General features: G+C 34.9%; 2 protein-coding genes and 1 long non-coding RNA gene across 3 annotated transcripts; 2 read left to right on the forward strand and 1 right to left on the reverse strand.

Moving 5' to 3' along the window:
• Positions 1–8177: 8177 nt before the first annotated feature.
• LOC105114037 (serine/threonine-protein phosphatase BSL3-like) lies at positions 8178–19337 on the forward strand. Its single transcript, XM_011010444.1, has 21 exons — positions 8178–8954; positions 10014–10074; positions 10188–10266; positions 10381–10460; positions 10541–10635; positions 10782–10881; positions 11446–11515; positions 12468–12569; positions 12655–12736; positions 12956–13135; positions 14067–14340; positions 14460–14697; positions 14803–14973; positions 16006–16244; positions 17256–17340; positions 17490–17588; positions 17657–17856; positions 17929–18004; positions 18652–18787; positions 18876–19015; positions 19106–19337. The coding sequence occupies exons 1-21, from the start codon at positions 8510–8512 to the stop codon at positions 19187–19189; spliced, it is 3036 nt and encodes a 1011-aa protein (XP_011008746.1). The 5' UTR covers positions 8178–8509; the 3' UTR covers positions 19190–19337.
• A 31-nt stretch (positions 19338–19368) lies between these two features.
• Positions 19369–21849, forward strand: LOC105114042 (uncharacterized). Its single transcript, XM_011010450.1, has 5 exons — positions 19369–19517; positions 20743–20803; positions 20911–20963; positions 21047–21213; positions 21657–21849. Exons 1-5 carry the CDS (start codon positions 19369–19371, stop codon positions 21707–21709), a joined length of 483 nt encoding a protein of 160 aa, XP_011008752.1. The 3' UTR covers positions 21710–21849.
• Positions 21850–22845: 996 nt separating this feature from the next.
• LOC105114036 (uncharacterized) lies at positions 22846–23595 on the reverse strand. The gene is made up of 3 exons (XR_840061.1): positions 23540–23595; positions 23369–23462; positions 22846–23293 (listed from the first exon to the last, which is right to left on the reverse strand). It is a non-coding gene; the product is annotated as an uncharacterized LOC105114036 (long non-coding RNA).
• Between the last annotated feature and the right edge of the window lie 2699 nt (positions 23596–26294).

A 26294-nucleotide genomic window follows, 5' to 3' on the forward strand; every position in this document is an offset into this window, starting at 1 on the left:
CCTATTTGTCAATAAACATTAAAAAAGTAAATATAGTTATAAAACGTCCCTTTTGTTAGTATTCCAAAACACAAGTTTTATTCATACTCATCACATCAATGTATTGATTATAGGAAAGTAAGCTTATCTCATGCATCTTAGACAATATATTTTTTTATAAAATAAAAAAATGAGTTATAGTTACAAAATCCTATTTTACTAGAAACAATTTCAAAATTTCAAAACAAGATAGAAAAAAAGATTTGTTATAATTTACCAAATGCCTTTTAAAAGAGAAAACAACATGTTTTTTTTTTTTTATCATTCTTATAATTATAGTTTTAATGAAAAGCACATTCCTACAAAAATAAAAACAAAACCTATTTAAATAATAGGTTTGAGCCCCTGATATCTTATTTGTTTCTAAAGCAAAACGGGAGCTAAACCAAGGCCGCTATTCTGATTCTGAAAGAAAAAGGCACCCTAATCTTGGACGAGCAAGACAAGGGCCATGTAGCTAAGCGGGCTAGGCTCTATTGAGCGGAGGATCGCCTTTTTTTACTATAAGAGTAGGATACCATATGTAGTCTCTGTCTTTGTCGAACAAGTGGGTGGCTTGGTAAGCAGGCAGGTGCCAACTTCCAATTTAGACTTCAATTCTTCTTTAAACACAACATGAAATCATATCTTTTATGTTTGATTATAACAGAAGTGTTTTATAAGAGATAAGAACTTGCTTCGCTCGACTTGAGTTGGGAAGAGTCCTATTCATTTTCCTATGAAAAAGTCCCATAATGCTTGTATGCTCTTCCTGAACGGAAGGAGCGATTCCCTTACTCGCTTGCTAATTATAGCCAGAATGAAGGCACGGATTCTATACAAAGTCTTTCCTATTCTCGTTTTAGCCCCCTTCTCTAAGAATAAGGTGAGCTTGTTTGTGTTCAGGCTTTCGACACCATATACTAGTGCTGTTGCGGGTTGGGATTGTTGTTATGCTTTAAGTTGAGTGCTTTCCGATCTTCCCGAAGTCAAAATACTAACGAGCTCCGCACCAGGGCCTGCTCAAGGCTTCCTTCTAAACTAAACTAAGGCACGCTTAATATAAAGAAGCTAGTGACCTCTTTCAGGTCATTCAGTATAACTTGCACGAGGTATCACAGTGGGGCATGTCTTCTGTCCTTTGGCTAGGTTCTTAGGTCCGGTCGAGCCTCTTTGAAATTACATCCCCGCCTCTCGTCTAACTCGAGTTACTCCGCTCGGCAGTTAAAGTATCTCGAAAAAGGAAGTCAGATCATAAGGGAAGGTATGGTTAGGAGCAGAAGTTCTCTTTCTAGTGGAAGTAAGAAGAGCAAGGTTAGGACCGCATATAAGAGGGGGTGCGAAAGAATTTATATTCCCAAAGTTGTCCGGTTGGCATATCAAGTGTAATTTAACCAGCTTGGAAATAGTCAATTTAAAGTTTTTATAGTTATAGGTAAAGCCCTTCGGAAGATCGTAAGATAACTGAGAAGAAAAACAAACTATTCAAAATGTACGAATATACGAGTGCATTGAAGCTAAGACGTGACAAAAGTGCTTTTGTCAAACCGAGTGTTCACAGCGCCCTTTCTTTGCACTAAGTTTATTTCTAAAAGATCACCCTAGCTTCGATTTCTCTACCAGCATGCCCGCTGTCATGCTTTCCCTGTCTCGAGCCCATTAATAAATGTCAGAAGTTGGAGTCAGACTGCTCATAAAAGCCGATTAGCTTGCACGGGATGTTTGATCAGTTGAACCTTTTGTACTAATTTCCCCCAATTCTATGAAGGGTTCCCCAATCCCGACAACAGCTCCAGCCAAGAGCAATGGCGAATGTGTTTTGGTAAGACCAACTTTCTCTCTACTTAATACCTATAAAAGTACCATTTTCGAAGGCTTTTCAGTTTGATCGTGCCTCCTTCTATGAAAATCCTGTTGTATTTTCTAAAGAAATGATCTTTCTCGATCCGCAAAGAAAGAAGGCTTGTGCAAGTGAGCGAGACCCTCCTGTTCCTTGAGCCTTTGGCCGGTTTTCATCTTTCATTCAGAAATGAGGCTCCTACCTAACCAAGAAATGATAGAAACCAGTAAGCGCCTCAACCACTTGACACTAGACTTTTCCTTCCGAGATAGGAGTTAAGAGCTTCAAGCAGTACCATAGCCTTAGGCGCACTATCATAGGTAGCATAGATCACAACAAGACTTCAATCTCTCGATCTAGGCAAGTGAAGTTTGTCCTGCGATATGCCGCAGGCTAGGATTACAGGTTGAAAAGGAGGTATTTGTCCTGGAAGAAAAGAAGTGGCATTTCCTTTCCGCTTACTACCAATCACAGAGGTACCTCATTTTATCTGCTGTTGGGCTTTCTAGTGAGATAGGAATTGGTAACAACATAGCTATTATTTCAATGTTCTGGGAATTGGGCACTGAAGCCCTACCCTAAAGCAAGGAGAATGAGAGTAGGTGCGCTAAGCGAAGGCACTTTCACAAGGTAAACTGATTGTATGGGCTCTATCATACTGGCAAGGGCGCTAAGGACTTTGCCATTCATTCAGGAAAGATGCAATAGACGGATTGTTTATGGCCTTATTGGAAATGGACTTCTTGAAAATTGTATATAATATAATACTGCCCCAAAAGAGAGTAGCGAATTAATTCAACTTTACGCTTCCCTTTCCGCCTTATAAAATAACTGACTTTGTAATGGGGGAAGGAATAGAACACAATGGAGTAGTCTTTATAATCAATTTTGACTTAATTATTGTACTCTTTCATCAATCTTGGCCGATTTAAAGGTTTATATTCGAATAGAATGCTTCTCAGGACTTACGTGCCTCTTTTTCTTTAATAGTATCCAAATTCCTTGGAGTGAAAGACTAGCTGGAGAGGATCCTGGCTGGCCTAACTTCCAGGGATGCTTTGAAGTAGTCCATTCATCCCGGCGACATATACATAGACGGCTTTCATTACTCAGTGACATAAGGGCACCCGTGGAGATAAGCTCGCCCACTCCGCTCTCTCTCCCCACCATAGGACCAAAGATAGAGGCCCTGCTCAAGGCTTACTTCTAAACTAAACTAAGGCACGCTCAATATAAAGAGAGAAAGCAAGAGTATAATCTTGATCTGAAAACCAAGATGCCTAAATTCATGGTAAATATCTCCTTTTATAGGCCAAAATTGGGAACTATTGATTTGATGACTAATTGATAAGTGGGTGGTCAACTCTTGACTTGGTGACAATTCTTATCTTCTCTTGTCTGCCCAAAATGTCATTGATAACGTCAGAATTGGAACCACTTGAAAACATGAAAGTTGTAGGAAATTGTCTCAGTTTTTCAAAAAAAAAAAAATAGAGGTATTTTGAACTTCTAGAACTCCAGATATGGGCCAAATACTGAACAGTGCGTTTGCTATATGATAGATTCAGACTTCTTTGTTATTGCTATAATTTGGACTTGAAAATGACCTTCTTAAATCTTAAGCTCCATATGAAGGTTGTAGACCTATGTCTTACCTTTTCATCCATATAAAGTAGACCTAAATCCGAGATCTACAGCTCCAGATATGATCCAATAATCGAACAGTGTTCCGGTTTGGACTACACCAACATCTCTTTTCTAAGTTTGGCCATCTCTTTGTCCTTTCAATTTCAGTTCTTAAATTCATTAATCAATCCTTTTATTTATATGATAAGCTTGCATTTAAAATGAACATTTACTATAAATTAAAGGTATCTTATATTATTAGATATGTTATTATAAAACATGCTTTAGTTAATGAGTTATTGATATTTCAAGTGCAAAATAATAATATAAAACCTTGATAAAAATATAATTTTAATTACTAATTATATACCCTTTCATTAAAATTACATTTAAGGTTAATTAGTTGTCATCTCTTGATCATTATCTCTTAATTTCTTGTTAATTTATCAATGATTTGTTTTACATAATTTATAAATTTTATTTTCATTCATTCGTGCTTAATTTATAAATTATAACATCAAGTATTTAATTCATAAAAAAAATATTACAAGAGAGAAGCATGGTCTTATATTAGAGTTGGTTTTTTATATATTATTAGGTTGATCTATACGTAAAATGTAAATATAAATTTATAAAAGGCGTTTTAGTTGTAAATTTTGTATTTTATTATTAAATGACTTGTCTAAGCATAATAATTATTTATATTATGTTTTATAGAATTGATATGTTGTTATAATCTCATTAATTAGCTAAATTCATGCTCTGTTAATGGTTGCTTTGATTTAATAATTTACAAAACAGGTGGCTAGCACTATGTCATGACCCGAGCCAAATTTTTCTTAATATAAAAAAATACAGGCAATGACAATTCAAGCAAATCTTAGTTAACTTTACTAACATGCAATTTGAGATATGAAATCGAAATAGTCCGCAAAAAGAAAAGCAAAAAAATAATAATTGCAAAACTTAAGGCTTAATAACTAGATGTCAAAGGATGAAACAATAACAAAATAATTTTTAAAAATATAACATCAAATAAGAAAACTCAAGTCAACTTTGGTTACTTGAGTAAGTCATACCTCACGATATAAGACTAAGACAAAAAAAAATAGAATTAAAAAAAAAAGATCTAGTGAAAAGAGACTCAAGTTCAATTAAAAAAACATAAAAAATCAAGTTAATCCGAGTTAACTTTATTTACCTCTCTCAAGATAATCTAATAGAAAAAAATATAAAAATCACAAAAGTCAAGAGTTAGTAATTTAATTCCAAATAATAAAATTGTAAAAAAAAATCAATTCTATAACAAATAAGATAAGGGAAAAAACTTGAGTTAACTCAGGTTATCTTGACTAATCTGTCATTCATGACTTGCGATCGAGATAAAAAAAACTGAACTTCCAAATTAAGAAACTAGAAAAAAACCAAGTTTAATTAAAAAATATTGAAAAAAAACTTGAGTTAACTTAAGCTAACTTGACTAACCAGCAATTAGGATAACCCAACAAGAAGAAAACTAAAAAACTCACAAAGCTTAATGAATAATAATTTAATTTTAAATAATAAAATAAAAAATAAACCTAAAAAAATCTAGAAAAAAATTCAAATAAACCTGTATTAACTTGACTAACTAGTTATTTAGAATATGAGATTGATATAACTCAAAAAAAAGAAGAAGTAAACAATGAAGCAAAGGGTCTAATAATAAAATGCCGAATAATGAATCTAGAAAAGAAATCATTTTCTAATAAATGACATGAAAAAAAGCCAAACCCAAGCAAGCTTAAACCATGAAACAAAATTATTCTATAGAAAAGCAATCATGAAAAAATGTCAAAGTAAAATCTTAAATGGTAAAACAATTTAAAACTAAAATAATATGGATCAAATATGATATAAAAAAATAAAAGAAAATAATTAAGGGTTAAATTGAAAAATAAAATAAATTAAGAACGTGATAAAAAAATATAATTAAAAGAATAAAAATAAAATTAGATAAAAATAAAATGTAAAGAGAAAAAATAAAAAACATAAAAATAAAAAAGATAAAAAAATAACAATAAAAAAAATAAAAAACAAAATTAGATTAAAAAGACAAATGTAATGGTAAAGAATAAAATTGAAAATAATAATAATCAAGAAAAGTATATAAAACATACAAAACGAGCAATCATAAAACTAGCTTATTTTTTAATTGAAGAGTAATCCTGTAATTTAAATGTTTATAAAAAAGAAAAAGATGAAGAAGTTTCTTGGTGCATGTTCATTTTTCTCTCTCTCAAGGTATCACCCTAACTTTATTGTATAATTTGTTTTTAAAACAAACAAAAGTGTTTATGACTGAAAGCTTAATAATTTTTTTTATATTATTTTTAAAGATAAAATTATTATTTTATTGTGATAAAAAAGATATCATGATGAATTTATTCTCAATTAATTTTGCAATGACTAATGAATTTCTTAAAACAAATAATTTTACCCTAATCACAAGCTTTTTAAGTTTTTTATCCAAGTATATAAATATCATTTTACCTTTTTGGGTACAAACTTTTAGTAATATTTTTTTTTTGTAATATTCACTCTTAATCAAAATCTAACTATAGAATTTCCTTAAAACTAATAACAGAGCTAATGCTAACTCTTTTAGTTATTTTCTATTAAATAAATTAAATTTTGTAATTAATTATATAAGTGGAACTCTCAAGAATTACAGGCAAAATGAATTAATTTGAATATAATTCAAAGAAAAACTCTTTGAATTGATTTAACATTTTTCTTTTCTCCAAGACATTTTATTTTATAAATATATGTTATCAGCATAATTATAAAATCTAACTCTGTATAGTTTGGATCACTAATTAATTCTAGTTTTTTTTTTAAAATCAAAACAATATTATTTTAATAAAAAAAATTATAAAAAATAAATTAACGAATTAATGATATAATTTCAAGCCTATCAGGTTTAGATCGATTGGTCATTAGATAAAACTTAATCTTTTACTAAATTATTAGTTCAAAATTAAAATTAACCAAGTTCTATATGCCAAGTCAGTCCGAATTATAAAGTAATAGTTACAAGTGTATGGCCATACCGTACCATAAATACTTTAAAACAACAACTAATTTGAGTAATATTTAGATAGCACTTCTATAAACGAGCCCATCAATATCTTTTAATAAAGATGTGTTCCTTTATCTCACCACGGCACTTGCAAATCTATCGTGCGGGAATCACGCGCTCTACTTTCGAGTGTGATTCCTTTGCAACTCCCTCATTCGGTGGCAGACAAGCGAAAATAAACAGGAACCAGTTATTGCCGTTAATAGTTAAATCTCCTCCCGGTTAATTCGGTCACTCCGTCACTTTCTCCGCCGTCAGCTGCCCATCTGAGTTGCTCCTCCTTCTCTCCGAGCTCTCCCTGTATTTCTGGCAATGGATTTCAATATATTTTTTTATTAATTTTTTTTATGTTTTTAATTTTTTTATGTATTTATATTAAAAATAAATTTTAAAAAATAAAAAAACATTATTTTAATATTTTTTCAAATAAAAAATATTTTATAAAATAACAACATTACATTTTCAAACATTCTCTTAATTAACTAATAATGGTTGCAATTCCACAATACCCTTCATGTCGTTTTGTAGATGATGAAAAATCCAAACAAAAATTAACTAATCATCTATTAAAAAAAAAGGTAGAAAGGGTTATTCTTTAGTCCTTGATTAATGAACTTAACTATAGCTTAATCCCTTTTATTGAAAAACCTACAAATTAATTATTTTTACTCTCGTTAACACATTTAAATTTTTTGAAAAATGCAAACTTAAAAAAATCAAAAGGTTTTAAAATGTATTAATTAACGTGATTGTAAGTGATTTCAAAATGCTTTAGAACTAAAAGGGTACCAAAACAAAGTATTTTTAGGTGATTTTCTACAACTTAGATAATATAATATCTTAATTATAAAAAAAATATCTCACAATAAAATCTTTTCAACTATAAACACAATCTAACACACTTTTGAGAGACTGTTAAGAACTCTCAATGTATTGCACCCCTTCTTACTTTCTATTTTTATAAAGTACAATCTTATTTTTATATATAAAAAAAATGATTTATTATGTGTAATTAGTTATTTTTTTATAAAGACAATAATTTCATCCAAGCTTGATGGATGCTAACTTGAATGAATAATATATTTTTATACCTGATTGATTTTAGGTTAAATTTAAAGATAAAAATTAAGTTTCAAATTAAATATGAATAATAATCTAACTAGCTTGAAATAAATAAATAATCTTAAAGTTTGGAAAAAATTACATGTATATCAAGTTATTTATATACTAAATAGTTATAAAGTACAACATATTTGTTTGGGTATTAAATTCAATTATGGATATCTGTTATACTTTGAAACTTAAAATCCATACTAGCCAAGTTCGGATAAGATTTAAATAATTATTTTACATTTAGTTTCGGATATAGATAGTACAAAACCCGATTCATGGTTATCCAATTCTATCCCTTCTTTAATAAACAATGGTGAATAAGAATAAAGGGATAAATTATAAAATTGATAACTTAAGAGACTACTATTTAATCTCTTTCAAACAAGAAGGACTAAATAAAAGTATTTTACACAAAAAAAAAATTTCTTCCAGGTAGAGAGAGAAACAAAGATAGACGGATCCTTCATACGTGCATACATTTTTAGAGAGAGAGAATTGTTTCCGTTCCGTTTTTATTTTTCTCTCTCTGTGTACTTTCTTTCCTCGACCGGCTCGGCGTTAGAGAGAGAAAAGCGAGAAACCTAATAGAAGAATAGAAAAGAAATTACAATTTCTCTCTCCTTTCATTTTTTGAAATTTTTCGCGGAAATTGAAAATGAACGATCTTGAGCTAGGGTTTTGAACTGATATAATCTAATAATCGAAGTGAACCTTTCAAGAATGTTAATTAGAGATTTGAATTCGTTTGAATTTTAGCTCCGATCTTGAAACCAGGGTTGATTGATTGAGAAATGGACGTGGACGCGTCGTTGGGGGCGACTGATCACGATCCGGCGGTGCAAGACGCTACTTCTTCGCCGACGGAAATGGATGGGGAACAGATAGGGGAACAGTCGCAACAGCTGGCAGGATCTCAGGCAGCGTCTACGGCGGAAGTTACGGGTTCTAGTACTACTACAACGGCGCCGCAGCAGGTTGTGCAATCGCAACAGCAGAGTCCGTTGGTGGGGCCGAGACACGCGCCTACGTATTCGGTGGTGAATGCGATTATAGAGAAGAAAGAGGATGGGCCTGGGCCTAGGTGTGGGCATACTTTGACTGCTGTGATTGCTGTTGGAGAAGAAGGCACGCCTGGGTATATTGGACCCAGGTTGATCTTGTTTGGTGGTGCCACGGCACTTGAGGGAAACTCTGCGTCTACAGGGACTCCTTCTTCGGCTGGGAGTGCTGGAATCAGTATGTTTTTTATGTATATATATTGGTGGTTTTAATTACTTTGGTGGTTCAATTGTTTGATGATAAGTTAGTAATTTTAGGGTGAAATTTTGATATGGCGTGGGGAATTTTGATTGAATTGAAGATGGTTATGCAAGTTTAGTCGAGTTTTTGCCTGTTTTGTTAGTAGGTCTATTAAGAACCTGGTGATTATAGTTTACTGAATTCTGGTAAATGGGAAGGAGGTGACCTCATCTGCATGTTTTGGTAATTTTGATATTTTTTTTCCTTGAAGTGGCAATAGGAATTAGTGGTTATGTGAACTCTAGGGTTGTTTAAATTCAGTGCAATTCAAATGGGGTATTTTGCTTGGTTTGTTTTCTATTTTGGCGATCTTGAACCAAGATTTTCTGCTATTGGTTATGAAGTTTTAGGTCATGCGTTGTCCACATTGGTTCTGGTACTAAAGGTTCGCAAATTTCTCAATGGTTCTGGGCTTCCTAGTAGCCTGACTGTTCTTTCACTGAATCTTGAGAAATTCAAGCTGCAAAATCATGGGCGGCACTGATTTTGCTGTTCCTTTTAGTTAAACTATACCGGCAATATTTGAGATCTACTGTTGTTAGAGCCCTGCTAATTTAACAGGCTTGTGATATTTATTTCATTAGGCTATATGCTAATCATGTGTTTGTCTTGAATGTTGATGCTATAGTGGTGTGTGAAGCTTTTAAGTCAAAGCCCAACTAAAAGTGATTGGCAAGTTTGTGATTTGCAAATGCACAGGTCTTGTTCAAGCTGCGTATAGCTGCTAGGTGAATGGATATTTAGTTTTTGTAATGATATTTGTCTTGATATCCTAGCTCTTATGGCATCCCTATATTCGGCACTATTTTTCTTGAATCCAAGTAGCACATGGTTGCCATTTCATTCTTTTGTGTCAGTCTGATACCATGTTGACATTGAACTGAAATTGCATTAGCAAGAAATGAATGACACAAGATTATGGATTTTTTCTCTACCGAGTCTTGGTGATAATGTTTTATGAAATCTCATTACCTTTATGATTTGGTCTAAATGCAGGACTAGCAGGTGCCACTGCTGATGTTCACTGTTATGATGTGCTAACGAATAAATGGTCTAGGTAAGCTTAGCATGTGGAACTGTTCATTTCAGGAACTTAATTCTACTCTAAAACATTGCCTTCTTTCTCTTATTTTTCTATGGGGATTATTTACTATGAACGTATTTTTTCAGGATTACTCCATTTGGAGAACCTCCCACACCAAGGGCTGCCCATGTGGCAACTGCTGTGGGAACTATGGTAGTAATTCAGGTGAACATACGGTGAATTATCCTATGTAGTTCACATCTTTTACCAGATCATGGTTATCTTTACTTTGTTATGTATTAACTTTTCAGTATGACTTGAATTTTACATTCAACACAGGGTGGAATTGGTCCAGCTGGTTTGTCTGCTGAGGAGCTTCATGTCCTTGACCTAACACAGCAACGGCCGCGGTGGCATAGGTTGGAGTCTTTACAAATGCATGCTCATTCTTTTGATTAATGATGTGATTTTGATTTATATGAATGTTAATTTCTTGTAGAGTGGTTGTTCAAGGCCCAGGACCAGGGCCACGATATGGGCATGTGATGGCATTGGTGGGTCAAAGGTATCTCATGGCAATTGGAGGGAATGATGGTAAGTGACTTCACAGTCAACGCTCACACCTCACATGTTGTACATGGAATTAAATTTAGCATGTTGGTTATCACTGCAAGCATGTGTATGCGCATATATCAATATCTTTTATGTATTTTCACAATTGTTTGGTTTATCATTTTCAGGAAAGCGGCCTTTGTCTGATGTGTGGGCCTTGGACACAGCTGCCAAACCTTATGAATGGCGTAAACTAGAACCGGAAGGGGAAGGGCCACCACCATGCATGTAGAACTCTCTCTCTATATATATCTTTCATGAAAACATAATGTATGATTTAGATATACTGTTACTACTTAATCTTTGTGCCTACTGATATTTTTTTGTACACTCTCTGTCTTGTATGTATGTACAAACTTGAGTGTTAGTTTCATGTTAATTTGGATGTTGAGGCTTATCTAATTGTAATTCTGGTAACCATTGAAGAAATGTTTCAGCTACTGTCATTTCATAACCATATCCAATTCATGGTTCTTTGCAAATTGACTAAACATTATAATCTCTTTGACGTCATTACCATTTTCCCTACGTTCATTTGAGCTTGAATCTTTTCTCAGAAAATGAAAAATAAAATATGGGAGAGGGAGAGATGGAGACAGAGCAAGGTAGAAAAAGATGGAAATAATGATTTGTTTTTATGTGCCAATGACAATGTTTGCAAGTACATGTTTGCAATTGATATCACAAATGGCTGCTTCTTTTTTGTTTAGTGTGCTTTTGTTGTTTTACTTTTATGTTGTAGTCATATCTGAAGGTTTAGCTAAATTCTTATCCCTTATTATACTTGACTAGGTATGCAACTGCAAGTGCACGCTCAGATGGTCTGCTTCTGCTTTGTGGGGGAAGGGATGCGAACAGTGTGGTGAGCTGAAAACTTGACATGCATAATGTTTGGTTATAGTAAATGCATTTCAGAAAAATTGTTATTAATTCTTAATGGAATTTATTGTTTATTTCATAGTGATTGCTTCAAGAGATGTTATCTGATTTTTTTTTTTAATTAAGAAACCTCAGATTGCTAATTGTTAGAACTTTGTTGGCAAACAAGTTGTATGGTATTGCTGACCTTTCTAATTCATGAATTTGAAAATGGAAACAAAATCCTCTTCAAGAATAGCAACAATGACGTCAGCTTTTTGGGAGAAATTTATAAAATTACTCCAGTAATCATTAGTGGATATTCATTTATTAATCTATATAACCCAACCTAGAATTTCCACCTGTGAAAGAGAATGAAATGAATTTCAGAGAATTTTCTAGGTTTCCTAAGCCTTTGAAGGGAAAAGTGAGATTTATTTTCTTTTGGTGTTTTATTATTTATTTATTTTTATTTATTTCCACAACGAGGTGTGTGCTGCTGTTGGGGACTTTGGGTTTTGGAAACTTCTCATATGCATTCTCTTGTAGTCAGCTGTCAGTTCTGTGCCATTCTTGTTTCTGAAGCTTTGAAACTTTTGATTAATGTGATTTCTCAAATTTGTTCATAAATTGCCTGGAATTTCTCTTGACTATCTATTCAACTTTTCCAGGAATGGACTGAATTGTGTAACTTTATGTTCGCTGCATGTTTTATTTAGATAATAACAATATTACAGGAATAATATATTTTTAATAGGAGTTTATAGTTTTGAAATCATGCCTTTGTTTCTTCTTAAATTTTCATTTCATTTGGGAATTTTCTTTTTTGGAAGAACATAGTGAAATACTTTATTTCTAAGAATAGTGATTTTTTATTTTTATTTTTTTATCGTGATGTGAGATTTTGTTAACCTCTTTTTATGTGTTGCTTGTTCCTTGCCTCTTGACCTATTCAGCCACTTGCAAGTGCATATGGACTTGCTAAACATAGGGACGGCCGTTGGGAATGGGCAATTGCTCCTGGTGTCTCTCCATCTCCAAGATATCAGCATGCAGCAGTAGGTTTTTGTGCTTGAGTAAAGTGTGTTTAATTGACTTACTTCTGTCCATGAAGATTAATTACCCTTCAATTGTGCAATTTAGGTCTTTGTAAATGCCAGGCTCCATGTATCTGGAGGTGCACTTGGTGGCGGTCGCATGGTAGAAGATTCATCAAGTGTTGCTGGTAAACCCTGAGTTACATTTAATTACATTGCTGTATCCAATATGCCATCACTTTGAGCTGTCAGATTTTTATTTAGCTTGAATTTAATGTGAAGGTGGGAGCAATTTAAAATTCAGTTCCAGTGATGTAATTGTTCCCAATAACATTGTGTTTATTACTGTCATCAAAGATGATTCTGCCTTGAATTCGAATAATAACCTCATGTTTTCCAATGTATAGTGTTGGATACGGCAGCAGGAGTTTGGTGTGATACCAAATCTGTGGTTACCAGTCCAAGGACTGGCAGGTACAGTGCTGATGCTGCGGGTGGAGATGCTGCAGTTGAGTTAACCAGGCGATGCCGGCATGCAGCTGCTGCAGTTAGTGACTTGATATTTATTTATGGTGGTTTACGTGGTGGTATGAGATGATCCTACTTCTATAATAATTGCTGCCTTTTCTATATGAGTTTTCTTTTGGCCAACTTGATGTCCACACAATAAAGTTGCTGTATAGGTAATTTCTATGTTGTGATTAGCAAAAATTATCTGGATGTTATGGAAAGATGGACTAGGGAAACCTGTTAGAGGATTTTACTTGATGTTTCTCAATCGTTTTTGAAATGGAATGTGAAAGGCTGAATATGACATTGCTGGAATTTAGTGGAGTTATATTTGACAAGATATGGAATAGTTGTTAAAACTCAAGCAGATTTCATAATGTATCCTATATGGCTTTTAATTTTAGTAATATGTGGTTCAGGGCATTAACTGGTTTACAGTTTCAGACAAACATTTTTGATTTCTTGGAGTAACCTGAAAAGGGCTGGAATTTTTTGAAACTACATCAGATAAAAATGGATTTGAATGATGACATTGGAAGCCAATTAGCTTAAACATGGTGTAAGGTTAAGATGCCTTCATGAAGTGGTCTATAATCATCCTTAACAATGACTTATAAGAATGTGAGCATAACACTTGGTCCTTGACACTTAGCTCTAGTTTATATTCTTCTGATTTAGTTCATTTCCTTTCGATATTGCAACCACCTGACTTGAACCGTTGACTTGGTGGTTCATGTATTAACACAAATAATCAGACTGCAATGGAGTCTGGTTTAGTACCATTTTGTTTTTGTTTTTGTTTCTGAATTTAAATGATCAATCAAGAGAAAAAAATATGTTTTAACTTGTATCTATAGATATGTATGTTGAAGAATGTCTTAAAAACTCAATCTTGGAGAAAGTTTATTGAAGGTTTTCCAATTCATTGATTTTGAAAGTTCATTACTATGAACCCTTCTTATCTTAACATTCAAAGTACTGAATTTTGATAAATGTGTTTATACATAGGGGTGTTGCTTGATGACCTCCTTGTTGCTGAGGATCTGGCTGCTGCTGAAACAACAAGTGCAGCTTCCCATGCTGCAGCTGTAGCCGCTGCTTCCAATGTACAAGCTGGTAGGGTACCTGGAAGATACGGATTTGTAGATGAAAGAAATAGGCAAACCATGCCTGAAGCAGCACCTGATGGTGCTGTTGTGTTGGGGAATCCAGTTGCTCCCCCAGTAAATGGTGACATGTACACTGATATAAGCACAGAGAATGCGATGCTCCCTGGACCCAGGTAAGCCAGCCACTTCATCTGGTCTTTCATTTTCATTACATCTAAGTAGATGTGAATTATTCAAGGAGTTAGTAGATGTGCATCATTCAAGGAGTTGCTGGATGTGAATAAATATGCAGGAGAACAAACAAAGGTGTTGAGTATTTGGTTGAAGCATCAGCTGCAGAAGCCGAGGCTATCAGTGCCACTCTGGCTGCTGCCAAGGCACGACAAGTTAATGGAGAAGTTGAACTTCCTGATAGAGATCGTGGAGCAGAGGCTACTCCTAGTGGGAAACAAATATCAACTTTGATTAAGCCTGATTCTGCTGGATCGAACAATATTGTTCCTGCTGGAGTTCGGTTACATCACAGAGCTGTCAGTATAAAAAATTAACAAACCTTTTGAATATCATCTCAAGTCAATTTTGGCATGAAATGTGCATATTTACATCAGACTTTATATCTGAGACTGCCTTTTCAGGTTGTTGTTGCTGCTGAGACTGGTGGAGCTTTAGGTGGCATGGTTAGACAGCTGTCAATTGACCAGTTTGAAAATGAAGGCAGGCGGGGAAGTTATGGGACCCCTGAGAGTGCAACTGCAGCAAGGAAACTACTGGATCGACAAATGTCCATCAATAGTGTGCCGAAAAAGGTATTTGACCATTCAATTTGAAGTACATGTGTGTTGTGGATTTGAAAATGCTGCTAGATGCATCTTTATACAACATAGCCTATGTGAGCAGTTTGTGCTGCTGACCTGAATTAGTCTGGAAATATTGATATTGTTAATTCTCTTGCTTTAGCACTTTAATTCGTATACTGCTGGGGTTGTCTTCAACATAAATCAAATTGTCCGTATGTTGATTGATAGCTAAGATAGGCATATGCATCGTGGAAAGAAGTCAAGATTCAGTTTAACTACTTCTGTAGTTTGAGATCTTGGGCTCAGTTGACATGTTCCAAATTGAGTCTGAGTATCAGAATATCTCAGTGTTGCTGAATGCTACCATATTGGCTTTCTAATTCAACTGAATAACTCTATTTCAAACTACTTCCTGTCTGATTATATACTATTTGGCATAAATTCTAATAGATGTGGAATCCCTAGTGTCAAGGGCCATATAATCATTCTTTTCTACCTTTTGACTATGGGATAGTTGTATGTTGTGCTTTGTTAGAACATTAGCACCAAGGTCTTGAATACATCTACCTTTCAATTCAGGATACAAGAACTCTGCTATGTTGCTGAATTCTTCCCAAATCCCTTAGCTTATTGCTGTGTTTCTTCCCCCCATCTGGACTACCTTATGGTTTAGTGATTGTTTTGGTTGTAGTTTTCAAGTATATACAACTGTCTTGCTTTGCACTGCTGTTTCTAACCTAATTTCTAGCATTCATCCAAACCATTTGTTTTCTTCTTTTTTTTTGGATCAAAGGAAATTGTTTGAAATCAAATAATTGCTCTTTAGACTTGTTTTAGTGTTGTTTGATCCTCCCCTTTTCAACTTAATTCTTTTTCTTGGGTTCCTTAGTTGTAAGAAGTGAAGTTTTGTTAGATGTTGTAAGCCTTCGATGTTCATGGGCACCTGTTTTTGGTATTTTAAGTGAATCACTTACCAAGACTTAATTTTCTTCTCAAATTTTCTGTTTTGTAGTTTAATGGGATTTGCTTCTATTTTATCAGGTCGTAGTGCATCTCTTAAAGCCTCGTGGCTGGAAACCACCAGTTCGCCGTCAATTTTTCTTAGATTGCAACGAAATAGCAGATCTTTGTGACAGTGCTGAAAGGATATTTTCAAGTGAATCAAGTGTTTTACAGCTTAAGGCTCCTATCAAGATATTTGGTGATTTGCATGGGCAATTTGGGGATCTGATGCGCCTTTTTGATGAATATGGCTCACCTTCAACTGCTGGTGACATCGCGTAAGCATTTTTGCGATTATTATTAGGTTCTCCCACATTCTGCCTGCTGATTCATGTCACTTAATAATGAGATAAAAGTCCTGAAAGACAGACTGATAATGGTGGATTTATTTTTTTCCACTTCCAACAGAGTAACCTATTAATTTTGTTGAAAGCTATCCTCCCACAATTTCATTCCATGAGTCGTATCATCTGATGAATTTTTATATTTTCGGATCCCTTTGGAATCTAAGCCCAACATATGCTGCCTGACAGAATCTTCTATAAAGTGTTCATCTGGAACCATTTTTCTCAGTAATCCTCTTTTAAAATACAAAACCCCTCACCTATAACCTGCCTTGCTGAAAATGAGAAGCAACAAATTTCCCATGCACCAAATCATATGTACTCCATGCAAAAGTCCCATGAAAAGATTGCTTTGCAATCTCTAAATCCTTTTGTACAAAGTAATCAGTTAATCAATCTCTAAATCCTTTTGTACAAAGTAATCAGTTAATCTGTGCAAAGTTTAAATGCTTGATGTCAAGGATTAATTTTGGTTTGGATTTCAAATTGGTCTGGTGAAAATGTTTATAGACCACAGCAACCCATTTTTATATCGTAGTGAACTCAGATGCTTTATACAATTTTCTTTTCCATGGCTACCCATATTTATACCTTGAGAGGTGATCTTTTGATTATTACATCTACAAGCAGTTCTAGGTTGCTGCTAAGATTTGCAAAATCAGGTATTTGTATAGGGTAAAGGGGTTAGGGATTTGTATATTGATCCAGTCGAAGGCTGTCAAGTGTTGCTCTTTTTGGCTGTCAAGTGTTGCTCTTTTTGGCTGTTTGTTGCAAGATTTGGTGGCAGGACGTGGGAATTGAGGTTTGGATTACAGTGAATGGGGTGGGAGTTGAAAATGCTCAGTTTTCATGTGTTCATAAATTTTTTCATGCCTGTGTGCACATGCAGAGATTCACATGTTTGTTAGGTTTATGAGGCGGCTAATTGTATTCCATTAATTTCAGGTATATCGACTATCTGTTCCTAGGAGATTATGTTGATCGGGGCCAGCACAGTCTGGAGACCATAACTCTTCTGCTTGCTTTGAAGGTATTTTGGTGTGGCTGCTTCTCTCCCTCTCTTTGAGGGTGGGGTGGAGAGTTATTGCTCCTTCTCCACGTAAACAATCCTTTTGATTCACTTTAAACTTTGCCATGGATCTTGATGCAAGCTCTGCAAATATTGTTTGACTGTTGTAGGTTGAGTACCCCAACAATGTACATTTAATTCGTGGGAACCATGAAGCTGCAGATATCAATGCCCTTTTTGGCTTCCGGATTGAGTGCATTGAGCGAATGGTACTTTGTTATACATATTTGACGTCTTATCAACTTGTTAGTTACAAACTAAATGGCTTGATGAACAGGGTGAGAGAGATGGAATTTGGGTTTGGCATCGGATAAATCGATTGTTCAACTGGCTTCCTTTGGCAGCACTAATTGAGAAGAAAATCATTTGCATGCATGGTGGTATTGGTCGCTCAATAAATCATGTGGAACAGATTGAGAGTCTACAACGTCCAATTACCATGGAAGCGGGCTCAATTGTGCTCATGGATTTGTTATGGTCAGTGCTCCTGCCATATTGTCTCTCATTTACTTATTTATCTATAATGACATTTTTTCTCTTCTGCTATAGGTCCGATCCCACAGAAAATGACAGCGTGGAAGGACTGCGACCAAATGCTAGGGGTCCAGGGTTGGTAACATTTGGGGTAAGAGCAGTTGTATTTGTGTTTAACTCATTACTGCAGGTTGTTTCATGGTTTATTGGTCTGTTGCCTTGTAACTTGTTCCTAAGGTCTGTTTGAATTACTAAAACATTTTTTGAAATAATAATGATACTGTTTAAATTAAACTCAAAGCAGGTTCTTATTTTTATCTACTTAATTAGGCTTACATCTGTTCCATGCTCTCAAATTTCTTTCATGTTATAAGATGAAGAGTTTTTGGACTTCTCCTTCTTATTAAAGTTGTGATTATAGGATTTGTTGTCATTTGGCTGGTTTATTTGATTTCAGCACTGGTTGTCGTGTCCATGATGACTATTTATGTCAACTCAGTTCTTTCCTTGCATATTATACTCATTGATTGAACCATATGGAGTTGACCTAGTGGAGAAGAGCTGGGACTTGGCAGTGTGCTCCTGTCCAAGATCTCAAGTTTGACTCTTCCCAGGTGCAAACAATTCCATGGGGCCATCGGACTTGGGTAAAGCCCTTGAATTAACCATGGTGCACTTACGGGAAACTCTTTGCCGAGGGCCTGTGCACCCCAAAGATTAGTCGGGCCTTGGCCTGGATACCTGGTGCTAATCCAAAAGAGAAATTATGCTCATTGAGAATGGTTTCTTCATTTGCAGCCTGATCGTGTTATGGAGTTCTGCAATAACAATGATCTTCAGTTGATTGTACGCGCCCATGAATGTGTGATGGATGGCTTCGAGCGCTTTGCTCAAGGACATTTGATTACACTTTTCTCTGCCACCAATTATTGTGGTATTTACTCATCAACTTAAACTAGCTAGTTAATTTTTCCAAGATTCATGGTTAATTTTAGCAATTCTATTCTTGCCTGTTTCTGCAGGTACTGCAAATAATGCAGGGGCAATCTTAGTTTTGGGAAGAGATCTTGTGGTGGTTCCCAAACTCATTCATCCTTTACCACCAGCAATTTCATCGCCAGAAGCTTCACCTGAACGTCATATTGAAGATACATGGATGCAGGTGCTGTTGCATTTCAAAGCCTAATATTTTGACTTATTGTTGCGCTGACCAGTGATCTCTATCCTGTTTCCACTGTTTTTCTAATGACAGGAGTTGAATGCTAATAGACCTCCTACACCAACTAGAGGCCGTCCTCAAGTAACAAATGATCGGGGCTCTCTTGCTTGGATATAATAGATGTGCTTCTGATATTTACATATACTTCATTCTGGGCTTGTGCTTGCACCTTGGGTTTCTGGCATCTGTATAGAGCATGATGGATCCAGGAATTCCTGAACTTGTGATCGCTGTTCCTGACAAAAAAGTGAAGGCTTTCTGATTTTTAATTTTATGCGCAATTGCTAGGCCTTGAGATGGTTAAGCTACAAGTTCGAGAACCAGGTTGCAGGAGGCGATTGGTTTCCCTTTCTTGTGCTAACGGTTGCAGTTCAGGACCACTCGCCGGTTGTAAATTGAGCCACAAGCAGGTAGAAGTCGTCTTCCGGGTTGTTTATCACGATGGGTTGGTAGTGCTGGGTATTTTTCACGTTAGTTTTAATATATATTTTTTCCATTCCTCGTCTTAGGCCTAATATCTTTTTTATGAGGGCACGAGGTCCTTGCATGTGATGATGAGATACATAATGTCAAAAAGCTGTGGGCGGTCGTCGTGGATGTATAATAGAGGTGTTGTGTAATTCCCATTTATGCACCTTGTACAATATAATTTGTGTGAAGATAAGAAACCTTTTGGTCCCACAAAGCTTGGAAAGTTTTTTGTCAGAATGGCCTTTGGTGCCTTTTGCTGCCAGAACTAGAGTAGAACTTGGGACCTGGATTGTTTTGAGAAGAGTTGGTTTCCATTATTTATATCATTTTTGTTAAACAGAAGAATGCATTTTCAGGTCTTCGGTTCTGCTGGATCTCTCTCTTCTTTGCTTTGATCTCTCCTTTACTACCACTTTTGTGTACTGTCATCCATCCTTATGGATTTTGTCAGCTACAGGAATGTCTATCAACAAATGGAAGCATGCTTTTCATTCATCATGCGGGGTAAAACAGATTAAGAAGATGAAGAAGTAATAAGAAATAAAATGATAAAAAGAAGTCAAATAAAGAGAAGTGAAAGACGAAGAAAAGAAGGAATGCAGAAGCTTGTAGTTCTGTAAATTTTATTCAATTTATTAAAAGTTATTTAGCATTTAAAAGATAACATATAAATATAAAAAGTCTAACTAGAATAAGCTATTGAATTTATAGCTCGCTAAATAAAATATTAAATAATAATTAAATCAAGCATAGCAAATAAACCAAAGTAAAATTTAAAATAGCTCAGTAAATAGAATATCCAACATGATAGTTAAATTAAATCTAATAAATAATTTTAAATATAATTTATTAGCACAAGGGTTGGACTGTCTCCTGTTATCATAGATTATATAGATTTCTGAACTATGTCGCGAGTTTAATATCCATTAATTTAAAAAGGATCAAACTGCTATAATATTTCTATGTTAATTCAAAACAATAGTTTGAATTTGTTCACCTAACTTATATATTGAGATTATCTAAACTTTACAATTCCTAGTAAAAACAACTTACATATCTGAAGTAGTATTAATATGTTCCTTTTGTTCTTCTGTTCTTCTGATGAGTAATGAGATAGAGATATCAAAAGGAACAACAAAGATAGGTTGTATTTTATATTTAATGAGGTCTTTTTAGAATTAATATAAAAGTTTGAGCAGTTTGGTAAAAAGAAATGGTTTTTTGGGTAATGGTGTTGCCTGTAGTTGTTGTGAAGTAGAGGTAAGATTGCTATGCTGTATATTAACATCATATCTGGAGCTGCATGTGATGGCCACAGCCCTCTCATTATCCCACTCATTATTGTTCCTTTAATCTATTGGTGACAGATTAGCCCTTCACAGTTTGAGTCTCATGCTGGAATGTCTGCCAGGCGTCCGCCGTGAGTAGCCTTTGGAAGTAGATGGACCTTTCCCTGGTTAATTGATCTCTTTCTTATTCATAATCAAGTGTTCTCTTATGCAGCTACCGTCACATTTATACTTCTAATGAACTGAGCCTCCACGATATAGCTATTTCGTTGGCAAATGGACAAAACATTACCACAGGTATTGGTGATGATATGTGTGCAGAAGGTGGAGATGGAGGGGATCTAATGTTTTTTCAGAGTTGCCCTCGTGCTTTTCATGCAGGTGAATGTTCTCTTCACTACTCGGAACTCTGTTTTCTACTTGTTTTCAGGTGTGTAGTTTATGAACATTTCATTTGCTTCTACTCACAAGACTAGTTTCTTGTCATTTCTTTCCCCTGCATTTTCCATCTTCTGAAGTACTGCCTTCAAATTCATTCTGCATGCTTAAATTGTCATAACATAAGAATCTCTTCTCCATGCTAGGTGGGTTGGGCTGCTTTTACTTGTCTCACTGTCTCAACCCACATCCCTTTCTGCTGGTGCATTTTTCTCAAGTTCCATATGACAAACAAACTGTTTTTTCTGCTCTCGAATATTCGTTGGTGGAAAAAAAAGATTACTCCCCAATTTAAATAGAGTGCATTGTGATTTATAATTATTGAAGTTTACCTTCTTTTTTCATGAATACTTGTCCATTTCATCTTGTATTTGTTTGTGCTGCAGCATGTTTGGATTTACAGGACACTCCTGAAGGTGCTTGGCGTTGTCCAAATTGACGAAGGCAATTTTGCAAGACCTAATGTCATCCGGCTGACTCGAGTTGTTAAAACTCCAGAATATGATGTTGGTGGTTGTGCTGTTTGCAGGTTAAATCTCTTGGAATTTCTAATAGATTTTACCCTAGCAAATAGTAGGAAGTCATTTTTTTTAGGAGAAGTACTTGATGTTATTATAAAATTGGCCAATGACCTTTTTGTCACTCCTACGATTATATATTTCACCAAGGATGTAATTTTTTAACTTTTGCATGGTCTTTGTAAGGTCTGTATTTTACGAGCTCAGAATGTCCTTGCTTAAATTTTCATACACTAAGTCAAGATTATGGAGCGTTAATTTATCTGGTTGATTGTACCTTTCGTTGGATCATTGTGGCAACTTTACGAGGAGAGGGCAATGAGTTACTGATGAAATAAGAAATTCACAATAGCAGCTGATTAGCGGAGATGGAATTAATTAGTTATTAAGGATTACACAGCTTTTGTAGAGCAATAGATTAGTTAATGCTTCCATTAATATAGAATTCCTAGCAACCAAGAGCTCCAAGCCCCAAGTTCCTTTTGTAGAAGGGTTTCCTACCGGTCAATGAACACAGATTTGTTTTTGAGTTTTCCTTGATCTTTGCTTGTTTAGTTCAATTTAGTCATTCATCAAATTTTGCTTTTGGTTCCTATAATCTTTATATATGCTTTTCTTACTATAGATGCTTACTGTTATGCTCTCTTTCAGTGCGAAAAGGAGTTCATGTTGGTTACTTGCGGGAAAGTGGACTATTTGATCTAAAATTAAGTCCATTATCTCAAAACAGCTTGCGTTTATGATCTTCCAGAAGTATTTACTATTTTTTTCTTGAATATTTCACCATAGGAAATCCCCGAAGATAAATGGTTCTGCTGTCAAGACTGCAATAATATCTATGTATCTCTCCCATCAGAATTCTGTTTCTACTGGCGTGCAGAAAATTCCTGGTTCGCTGTTAAATATCATAAATATAAAGCATGTCGAGAAAGGACTACTTGTTGGTGAAACTGCATGTGATGTGCAGTGGCAAATTCTGATGGGAAAGAGTCGCAACCGAGAAGATCTTTCATTGCTTTTGCAATTTTTCGAGTAAGTTCTTGTGTGCCTTCTTGGATTTCTGCTTCCTTTTCCCACCAACACAAGCAGCTATTATGCAGAGAACTGTGTGAATTTGCCTTTAATTTATTCTTTTTTCATCTTCAATATCATTTTTTGGATGTCTTTTTTCTTGGGTACATTTATTGAAATGATAAAAACTGGAGGTTGAGGTAGATATTAATGCGAGAAATTTTAGTTTGGCAAGTGAAAAAATAAGTTGTGTTTTACTATTTATTTCCTTTTCTCTTCCTCTTTGCAAAAGAGAAAGAAATCTACATATTTTTCACTTTTACAGACGAAGAAAAATGCACTGTCCACATTTAATTCACGGGGAGAGTCCAATTCATTTTATCAAGTGTTTAGCTCATAACAGAACAAAATGGAGGAAAGGGGGGAGTGGATCCTTGAAGTCAGCCCCAGCTAGTTTGGAATTGAGTCTTGGTCTAGATGAGTTGAATTGAGCACTGAGTCAAATGGACAAGGAACCTTCTGAATAAAAATATCAAACAGAAGAGCTTTTAGAAAATGCGGAATGCTACCTTATGAAACTCCTTTCAAAGCTCATGTGAATCATTAGCTCTCCGCTATCAACAGAAAAAGGGAAAAGCAGAGGAACTAACGCCGTCCGTCCACCTTGAGAAAAACTAATAATTTAAATCTTGCAATGTGAATGATGATGAAGATGATAGGAAAATTAGAAAGGTCCTTACCTGTAAAAGGATTGGAATTGTGTTTGTTGCGACTTAGCTGAGGGCCTGGCATGGCTTTGATGTTCATGCTGTTACTTCAAAAGCTCGTTTAAGCCATGAGTAGGGTTTGTCACCTGATGCTTTGTGCAAGTCAAAGCTTTTCATTTTCCTTATATTGTGATATGAATTTTCATCTTAAATGTGAAGTTAATCAGTCATGCTTTTCAAATAAATCATGATAATTCTATCTCATCAGAATTTAAGGCTAATTATTAATTTTCTTCTTTTTCTATGTAGGCGCTCTAGAGAGTGGAAATTATTCTCACTTGACATGTGCTATCGCATTCTGGGTTACAAAGGACAATTTGGTTGGATGAAAGTTTGGCGAACAAGAGAAATGAGAAAATCTCTCTTTTTTTTTTGGCCCCTAAATTCTAATTCATGATAATGAAGGGATTGGAACGATTTGGCCCCTAAATTATAATTCATGATAATGAAGGGATTGGAACGAAGGGTTCTTATTTTCAATTGTTCCCTTGTGCATTCATCCCCTCCCACGTTACACCAGTAGAAGACTGATGTTCTATCCTTCTGCCTTCACTTCTCAATCACTTTCTCTTTCAACGAGCTAGAGTATTGAGAGACGAGAACATTCTGAAGAGAATTTACATGCTTCGTTTAGCAGCATCAATGGCTGGTTCTGGTTGTCTGCCTCTAATTTCTTTAATTTCTCAGGACTTTCAGAGCTTTAAAGTTCTCTCTTTAACTTTATGCGGGAGAAATATATCTGGCCAGGAATTTGGGAGCATGTATTGTGTGCTTTTGACTATAAGGTACATTGCATTTCATGAAATGTTGGTTTTTTTAAGCTTTCAACTCCCTTTTCAATCCATTATTCTTGTGCATTGAGAGGTTATTGTGCTCCCTGAATGTGGAACAACTGGTGCTACCAGCAGCTGAGTCAATCTGGACAAGAAGACTAGGCTTCAGAAAGATTAGCGAGGGACAAGTAAGTTTTGTCTTGTATTCGTTAATGAATGGTCAGATTTATACTTCTTTTTATGAATCAATAAAGCGATGAAATGCTCATAAAAATTGAGAAAATAGCGAGCTTCCTTGTTTTGGTCATAACAGAATAAATTGTTTGTGCATGAAATGCAATGGATAACTTTATAAAGAAGAGGAAGAAGGATTGGGGAGGTGATATCTGCACTCCTTTCAGGCGCTCCCACTATCCATTATTTTTCAAATTGATGGGTTCTCTTTGTTGAAATTCTTGCTGATCTTTCTATTTACTGTCTTAATTTCCCTGTTTTTAAAACAAATTATTCTTCCAAAAACTGCATGACACCAAAAACATTATTCTTCCAAAATACATGCTGCGGAGCATTCTTTTCCCTTTACACTCTTGCAAAACCATCTAGAAAACCCAAAACCATGGAGTCTAAAACTTGTGTCCTCTCCTCACTCATGACTCATAGCCTGACAGCTAGACTCCAAAAAGCCCAACCGCTGTTAAGCTGGTCGCAACTAATGTGGCAAAATAAACAATTTTCCTCACCATAAAATTATTGTGTATGACCCCGTACCATGGATTGATAGAACCACTACATTAATTAGTAAGTTGTCTTTGAATTAAAAGATGAAAAGCCACTATAGATGTAGTGTGAAAAATAGAAGAGAGGAGAAAAAAACTGAGAGAGAAAGAAAGAAGAAGAGGCAGCAAAGTAGTTTATGTTCTTCCTCCGATTTCCAGCTTGTTCACCGTTGGATCGGGCTGAGATTTTGACGGCAGCTTCTAGACATGTTACTCTTTATTCGAGATGGTTGGATTGAAGACTGGTGGTGTGTAAGCTGGCCGTTTTGATAGAAAATAGGGCTGTCAGTATTGTGAGTTTTTCTCAAATAATTCTCATTTAATCTTGTTGTAATCCGAGAATAAGTTGTTCTTGATGATATATATGTTATATTCCTTAGTTGAATCTGAGGAAGAATAATTATTAACCTATTATGTGTTGATGGTGGAAGTTTTTAGGTGGACTACGGTCCCATGGTTTTTCCCGCGTTGGGTTTTTCCCATTAAAATCATGGTGTTGATTTGTGTGATTATTTGCATTATATTTGGTCATTGTTTGATTTTGATTTTACTGCACAAAGAGGGAAAGTATTGGGACTTGTATTCCGCTGAATTATAATCCAGGTAAATTGGTGTTCGGTTGTTCCTAGTTTTCCCAAAAAAATGGTATCAGAGCACTGGTTGTATAGATTGAATTTCTTATGTAGTTAAAATGAAAAAGAAAGATTCAAGCATGATAAAGCTCACTTCCTCTAATTATTTTCTTTGGAAAACAATAATGGAGGATCACTTATATTACAATGATTTGGCTTTGCCGATTGAATGTAAATGAATAAAGCTTGATGAAACGAATGATGCAAAATAGAATGGGCTTAATAGAAAAGCTACTGCTAATGTTAAAAAATGGGTATCTTCTAAGTCCATTAATCATATTTATTAAGAACATGACTGCTATACAGTTTAAAAGATGTTGGAAGAAACATTTGCTAAGGAGAATGCACAAAACAAGGTTTTTATAATTAGAGACCTTGTGAATTTGAAGTATAGAGATGGTGAAGAAGCTTCAGTGCATATAAATGTATTCTAAGGGTTCTTGAATCAACTTTCATTGATAAATCTTGAGTTAGTCGATGAAATACAAGCACTAATCCTATTGAGTTCATTGCCAGATAGTTGGGAGACTTTGGTGGTGTCACTTAG

Source organism: Populus euphratica, unplaced genomic scaffold, assembly GCF_000495115.2.
Source record: "Populus euphratica unplaced genomic scaffold, PopEup_1.0 scaffold480.1, whole genome shotgun sequence".
NCBI lineage: Eukaryota > Viridiplantae > Streptophyta > Magnoliopsida > Malpighiales > Salicaceae > Populus > Populus euphratica.